The sequence below is a fragment of the Ranitomeya variabilis genome, chromosome 8 (assembly GCF_051348905.1).
Source record: "Ranitomeya variabilis isolate aRanVar5 chromosome 8, aRanVar5.hap1, whole genome shotgun sequence".
Classification (NCBI taxonomy): Eukaryota; Metazoa; Chordata; class Amphibia; order Anura; family Dendrobatidae; genus Ranitomeya; species Ranitomeya variabilis.
Window position 1 is genome coordinate 210,036,956 of NC_135239.1, and position 8,064 is coordinate 210,045,019.

Sequence of the window (8,064 nt, forward strand, 5' to 3'; positions counted from 1 at the left end):
GCGCTTATTACATACATTATTTACACTGAATAATGTGTATAACCAAGCGGCGCCGCGGCCGAGGTCACAGATGGCGCCGGCGCTGGGGGTGGAGCCGCACGGAGAAAAATTCACTTGTGGCTTCTATAATGACCAAAATTTCCATGAGGCCGTCCATCACCGCGGATCGCTGATCGCTCATGGACACGGCGCTCCTGACACGTCGGATCAGGGGAGTCTGTAAGGAGATGGGAGTGAAGGGCGGCGGGGGGTAATCTGTGCTTATAAGGTTTATTTATGACATTGGATAAAAAAAAAAAAACAACAATAATAATTCTCAGCAATGAGAATGGTAACATGATGGGGCTCAGAAACGGTATCACTCAGAACCGGATTAGATACACTAGCTCAATAGGACACTGTCCCTTTAAATTATTTTGCCCCTGTTGTGACCATATGTACCGGCACCCCTCACTGTATATTACTCTTTATTTCCCTCCGTAGATGAATGACGTTCTGCTTTACACCTACGCCCAGAAGGACGGCAAATACCGGCTGAAGAATACGCTCTCCATCCCTGGGATGCGGGTACGTGGCCCCCAATCTGGAATTCAAGAGATTGTGCAGTCCCATGTAAATTATGGAAATAGTGGAAGTTTGTAATATACCTCGCACATCAGAAACCTTTTGCACCCAGCGGATAAGTCCCTGTAGATACTTCATGCTACTCACAGCTGAGGGTTTGTTACAGCCGCTGCCCCTTGTGATATTCGTTGTGCTCTGTACATAGTAAATGTGGCATCTCTCGCTCCCGTTTCCTCCCCTGTAGGTGAGTCGCCCGATAGTGGAGAACGCTCAACACGTCCTGAAGATCGAGTGCATGGAGTGCTGCCTCATGTTATCCGCCAGGTAATACGGCACCGCAGATGGGGGGGGGGGGGGGGAACGCGGACCCTGCAAATACTGAGCTGCCCTATGGCTTAACCTCTAGTCACAGCCAAAGCTGCAGTATGAACGGCTTGGTGTGCGCGCTGCTCACAGGAAACCAGCAGAATGCAGCTCCGGATGTAACTGGAGTACCATATAAAGTGTCTCATATCATTAGATATATATACTTCATGTTAAGAGAGAATTTCCCGCTGTTGGACCTCCATCAATCATGAGCACTGGGGTCCATAGCCCCCCTATTTCCCTCAGTCCCATAGGCAGTGAATGGAGCGATAGTGCACAGGCAAAAACCTTCACTCAAATGGGGGACTCTGGACCTGTTTTTGTCATCAGTGGGGTCCCAGTCGTCCAATATCCTATGGATGGGCAATAAGTTGTAACCTTGGCACGACCCCTTTAACCACTAAAGTTCTACAGCTTAATGTCACTTTCTCCTTCATTTCCGCCTCCTTCTTAAGAACTCTGCTTGCTGTCAGGAAACGGAAGCATTGCTGAGCAGAAAACCTGTCCTGACCTACGGCAGCTGACGATTGGCTACAATTGTATCCTCTGTTTAGTAAACACCTGAGGACTGACACAATGTATCAGCACGGATGTGTCAGGTTTGCTCCCACTTGTGTAGAGTGGATACAATTGTAGCAATCTTGGATTGATTTTCAGATTACACGTAAACCAATAAGACCGTGTTCCCACGTGGACAAACGCGGCTTTTTTTTTTTTTTTGTAAGTTTCCACACTAAAATACGTGATGGTAATTTGCTCTGATCATTACTTTTTTTTATTCCTTGTTGATGGAGATTTGATACATTTTTTAAATTCATTTCTTTGTGCACAAATATTGAAGTCTTTTTTTTTTTCTTAAAATGCAATCACATTTTTTTTTTATGAGCATTTTTTCAAGGTTCCACATTAAGGCCAACAAGCGTCTTTACACTCACACACTTTGCTTGAACTGGTAAATGCAAAAACCCCCCAAAAACCCTGCTATGTGGGAACATGGACTAATGCTCCTGTGTGCTGACAGCAAGCGGAGATCTTGGCAGACGTGCCGAGCTGTGATGCCTCCGTTCGCACTGATGATGTTATAATCGGTGATATCTTCTATAAATACATTTCTGACCCCATTGCCTCTTATTTATGGCCGTCTCCTCAATAATGAGGGTAGTAGTTCTGCTCCAGAGCTTAGCGCTCATTACGCTGCCGAGTTTGCACCTTCTGAACGTTCCGCGTGTGATCCGGCCGCTGTGACCGCCATTACTTCTGTGAAAGGTGGAACCGATTTGCACATTAGTCACCTCCGGAGGCCGGGGGACATGTGTTTGCTGCGCGCGCTGGCAGCTTACGATGTGTGATTATCACCCAGAGCTGGTAAATGATGCGGAGCCGGCTGCGGACACTGCGCTCCGCTAATGAAATCTATAGAACGGCTCTGAAGGTGATTGTTAAACCGCACCATATGTTTATCCCCGTGAACCGCTGACAGATTATTACCCCTCTGCAGACACAGAACCGACTAATGAGATCTTATACCCGGGAATTCATCTTCTTTCACATCTCATGATGTTGTGCACCGTGAATGTGTTCAGCCTGAGCCACCTGATTCATGAATAGAATGAAACAGTGAAATGGCTCCTTCACACGTCAGTGTGTCTGGTACGAGCCATATTTCCGGTACCGGGAATATCAGGACGTGTGAACGAGACCTAATCGGCATGGCTGCCAGACAGAAAGAACACGATGGATCGATAATATCCCAGAAATGTGAACAATGCACAAGATGGCCATTTTGTGTGAGTCCACGGACCACAACAAAGTCTGTTTTCTATTAGTTCTGGATCCTACCTGCCCTGTATACTTGTAGACTGTATGATAGAAAGGGTTCGGGTCCTGTCAGAGAAAGGTCGCCTTGTCGTGGCCGGTGTGCGCACACTAATAGTCCGTGTTGGTCACTAGGTCCCTTCATTCATGTCATGTAGTTATTTGCTGACATTCTACGCTTTGTCCTGGCCGCTCGCACTTGTTCACACTTGCTTTATTCAGTCGGGAGGTGCTGGTTAGGATCTCTAGATGGATATGTAATGGGCTGTGTCTTATCAACGGGGGGCTCTCAGCTACTCTGGAGGGCAGGCGGTGACCTCGGTCTCACCACCATTGGCGTAACTTGGAGATCGTGGGCTACAATGCAAAAGCTCCAATTATTGCAAGTATCTAGTAGTGATGGTCTTTCCATATAGGACAAAGCGACCTTTGGGGCCCCAGGCCCCGGTGTGATTGCTGCCCCTGCTCACCCCTCTTTCTTCTCCTTGGCAGCTCCTGCTCAGAGAGGGACGACTGGTTCAGTGTCATCAGCAGAACCGTGCAGGAGTATTACAAGGCGCCGACGGTATCCGTCTATACCAACGTGGAGGTAAGTGACGGATCTGCGCCCAGGAAATGGGAGCGTACGTGTGCGCGAGACCCTGACTCACTGTTAGCTCTGAGCCGCTATCACCCCATATGTCAGAGTTGCAGTATTAGGCCGGTTTCACACGTCAGTGGCTCCGGTACATGTGGTGACAGTTTCCTCACGTACCGGAGACACTGACACACGTAGACACATTGAAATCAATGCATCTGTTCAGATGTCATTGATTTTTTGCGGACCGTGTCTCCGTGTGCCAAACACGGAGACATGTCAGTGTTCGTGGGAGCGCACGTATTACACGGACCCAATAGAGTCAATGGGTCCGTGTAAAACACGTACCTCACACGGGGGCGGGTCACTGCACTTGGGCTGCTTCTTCCCTCGACACGCCCCCAGTGCACTTCCAGCCTGATCTGCATATGGTTTCTATGCTGGATTTCTCATGACTGGCACATCGGATCTCTGCAAAAAAGGTGTCAATCTTACCAGGAGACAAGATCCTATACAGCCAGATCGCTACTTCCATATGTTTAAAAAATAAATAAAAAAATAAAATAAAATTACTTTAAGGAGATTGTACTGCTCCTTTAAATGTTTTCCTTTCCTTACCATTCCTCCACCGCTCCCGGGTCTCTGCTAATCTTTGTAGCCTGATGATGACGACATGTGACGACTAGTCAGTGACTGGCTGCAGCGGTCACGTTTCAAAAAGTGATTGCTGGATGCCTGAATCAGTGTTTTACTTTACTTTTTTTTTTTTTTTTAGATTTTGCAAATCATTGACAGCAAGCAGAGATCTTTCCAATAGTGAGCACAGTCTTCTTTTCTTTTCTGGCAGATGAGGGAGCGGTTAGGACTGTTCCTGGGGGAGCGGCCCCCCAGTGTGGCGCACATGTCCCACGTCATGATGTGTATGAACTGCGGCAGCGACTTCACCTTGACCCTGCGACGTCATCACTGTCACGCCTGTGGCAAGGTGAGAGCCGGAGACCGATCACCATTAGCTCAGGTTGTGCAAGCGAAAATCCGGGGTAAGAGAAGCGCTGATGTCCGAGGGGAAGAGAACAGGAAGGAAAAGGATGGAAGATGGAATCAGATACATGACTGGATAGAGAGCAGTCTTCGCTCCTTTTTTGCCAGTGTGTTATCAGCGCTCACATCCTATCTCTGCCGTCTGTGTATTTCACAGATTGTTTGCCGCAGTTGTTCAAGGAACAAATATCCCTTGAAATATCTGAAGGATCGTCCGTCTAAGGTCTGCAATGGCTGCTACGCGGAGCTGCGGAAAAGAGGTGAGCGCAACTATCTGTACCACAGCACCACCTAGTGGCAGACTACATATACTACACAGCACCACCTAGTGGCAGACTACAGGTACTGCACAGCACCACCTAGTGGCAGACTACAGGTACTGCACAGCACCACCTAGTGGCAGACTACAGGTACTGCACAGCACCACCTAGTGGCAGACTACAGGTACTGCACAGCACCACCTAGTGGCAGACTACAGGTACTGCACAGCACCACCTAGTGGCAGACTACAGGTACTGCACAGCACCACCTAGTGGCAGACTACAGGTACTGCACAGCACCACCTAGTGGCAGACTACAGGTACTGCACAGCACCACCTAGTGGCAGACTACAGGTACTGCACAGCACCACCTAGTGGCAGACTACAGGTACTGCACAGCACCACCTAGTGGCAGACTACAGGTACTGCACAGCACCACCTAGTGGCAGACTACAGGTACTGCACAGCACCACCTAGTGGCAGACTACATATACTGCACAGCACCACCTAGTGGCAGACTACAGGTACTGCACAGCACCACCAAGTGGCAGACAAACTCAGAGAGACTTTATTGGCAGGACCAAAATACATTTAGTGTTGCCAAAGCAAGGAAAATAGATGTGACAGGGGAGGGGGATTGGGGACTCTGGGAATGGGGTGTTGGGGGCACAGTTTGGGAAATAATAGTCCATGTGGGGGTTTTAAGTTCCTTCCTGGCAGACTACTGCTCCTGCACAGCACAACCTAGTGGCAGACTTGCTATTGCGTAGTACCACCTTGTATACACTTATAAAAATTGGTTAGATGGTGCCCTCTATTTCTATGTGCTCAACCCGCAGCATGTTAGAAAGATGCAATCACAAACCAAAGAAAAGAAACATGCATAAACGCAGGGATCAACAAGGTATAACAAATTTTATTGATTCAAAGTCCTAAGACCACACAACTTCAGTTAAAAACACTTAAAAACACATTAACAGAACAATATACCCATGAAGATAATGGGAAGACAATAGATTATACACACGGGAAAGCGGTCCCTTATCAAATTACCTCCATAATCACATAGCAACCAAATAGTATGACATTTTGTTCTCTCTCAAAAAACCCCTATAGAGCTAAATTGGTACCCAGTGTAAAGAAAATAATAATTCAATAGTGCAATAAATATAAAGATAGACAATCATATCCCAACCGTCTAGAATACCAATATAATACCTCAGCTAGGTACACAACCTAAACAGGATTAGGATTGTTGCCTGGATAAAATAAAAGGCTCCAAACCCATACCAGAGAACTTATAAACAGAATAAATTCCTAATGGACATGCTCATATCATTGTATACTGCTAAGGACGTTCAGTGGAAAAAGGAGGAACCAGCTTCCACGCGGCCTACCCAACGCGTGTCGTCACCGAAGTGACTTCATCAGGGGTAAAAGTTATGACAGACTACATATACTGCACAGCACCACCTAGTGGCAGACTACATATACTGCACAGCACCACCTAGTGGCAGACTACATATACTGCACAGCACCACCTAGTGGCAGACTACATATACTGCACAGCACCACCTGGTGGCAGACTACATATACTGCACAGCACCACCTAGTGGCAGACTACATATACTGCACAGCACCACCTAGTGGCAGACTACATATACTGCACAGCACCACCTAGTGGCAGACTACATATACTGCACAGCACCACCTAGTGGCAGACTACATATACTGCACAGCACCACCTAGTGGCAGACTACATATACTGCACAGCACCACCTAGTGGCAGACTACATATACTGCACAGCACCACCTAGTGGCAGACTACATACACTGCACAGCACCACCTAGTGGCAGACTACATATACTGCACAGCACCACCTAGTGGCAGACTACATATACTGCACAGCACCACCTAGTGGCAGACTACATATACTGCACAGCACCACCTAGTGGCAGACTACATATACTGCACAGCACCACCTAGTGGCAGACTACATATACTGCACAGCACCACCTAGTGGCAGACTACATATACTGCACAGCACCACCTAGTGGCAGACTACATATACTGCACAGCACCACCTAGTGGCAGACTACATATACTGCACAGCACCACCTGGTGGCAGACTACATATACTGCACAGCACCACCTGGTGGCAGACTACATATACTGCACAGCACCACCTGGTGGCAGACTACATATACTGCACAGCACCACCTGGTGGCAGACTACATATACTGCACAGCACCACCTGGTGGCAGACTACATATACTGCACAGCACCACCTAGTGGCAGACTACATATACTGCACAGCACCACCTAGTGGCAGACTACATATACTGCACAGCACCACCTGGTGGCAGACTACATATACTGCACAGCACCACCTGGTGGCAGACTACATATACTGCACAGCACCACCTAGTGGCAGACTACATATACTGCACAGCACCACCTAGTGGCAGACTACATATACTGCACAGCACCACCTAGTGGCAGACTACATATACTGCACAGCACCACCTAGTGGCAGACTACATATACTGCACAGCACCACCTAGTGGCAGACTACATATACTGCACAGCACCACCTGGTGGCAGACTACATATACTGCACAGCACCACCTGGTGGCAGACTACATATACTGCACAGCACCACCTGGTGGCAGACTACATATACTGCACAGCACCACCTGGTGGCAGACTACATATACTGCACAGCACCACCTGGTGGCAGACTACATATACTGCACAGCACCACCTGGTGGCAGACTACATATACTGCACAGCACCACCTAGTGGCAGACTATATACTGCACAGCACCACCTAGTGGCAGACTATATACTGCACAGCACCACCTAGTGGCAGACTATATATACTGCACAGCACCACCTAGTGGCAGACTACATATACTGCACCGCACCACCTAGTGGCAGACTACATATACTGCACAGCACCACCTAGTGGCAGACTACATATACTGCACAGCACCACCTAGTGGCAGACTACATATACTGCACAGCACCACCTAGTGGCAGACTATATACTGCACAGCACCACCTAGTGGCAGACTACATATACTGCACAGCACCACCTAGTGGCAGACTACATATACTGCACAGCACCACCTAGTGGCAGACTACATATACTGCACAGCACCACCTAGTGGCAGACTATATACTGCACAGCACCACCTAGTGGCAGACTACATATACTGCACAGCACCACCTAGTGGCAGACTACATATACTGCATAGCACCACCTAGTGGCAGACTACATATACTGCACAGCACCACCTAGTGGCAGACTACATATACTGCACAGGACCACCTAGTGGCAGACTACATATACTGCACAGCACCACCTGGTGGCAGACTACATATACTGCACAGCACCACCTGGTGGCAGACTACATATACTGCACAGCACCACCTAG

At 48.2% G+C, this 8,064-nt stretch overlaps 1 protein-coding gene across 4 annotated transcripts in view; it reads left to right on the forward strand.

Moving 5' to 3' along the window:
* Nucleotides 1–8,064, forward strand: part of FGD5 (FYVE, RhoGEF and PH domain containing 5) — a 129,396-nt gene that overhangs the window by 113,399 nt on the left and 7,933 nt on the right. For all 4 annotated transcript variants that reach the window (XM_077276695.1, XM_077276693.1, XM_077276692.1 and 1 more), the window contains exons 13-17: nucleotides 484–567; nucleotides 809–888; nucleotides 3,238–3,334; nucleotides 4,170–4,307; nucleotides 4,521–4,623. In XM_077276695.1, coding sequence (XP_077132810.1) covers nucleotides 484–567; nucleotides 809–888; nucleotides 3,238–3,334; nucleotides 4,170–4,307; nucleotides 4,521–4,623 — 502 coding nt within the window. The remainder of the gene's footprint in view (nucleotides 1–483; nucleotides 568–808; nucleotides 889–3,237; nucleotides 3,335–4,169; nucleotides 4,308–4,520; nucleotides 4,624–8,064) is intronic.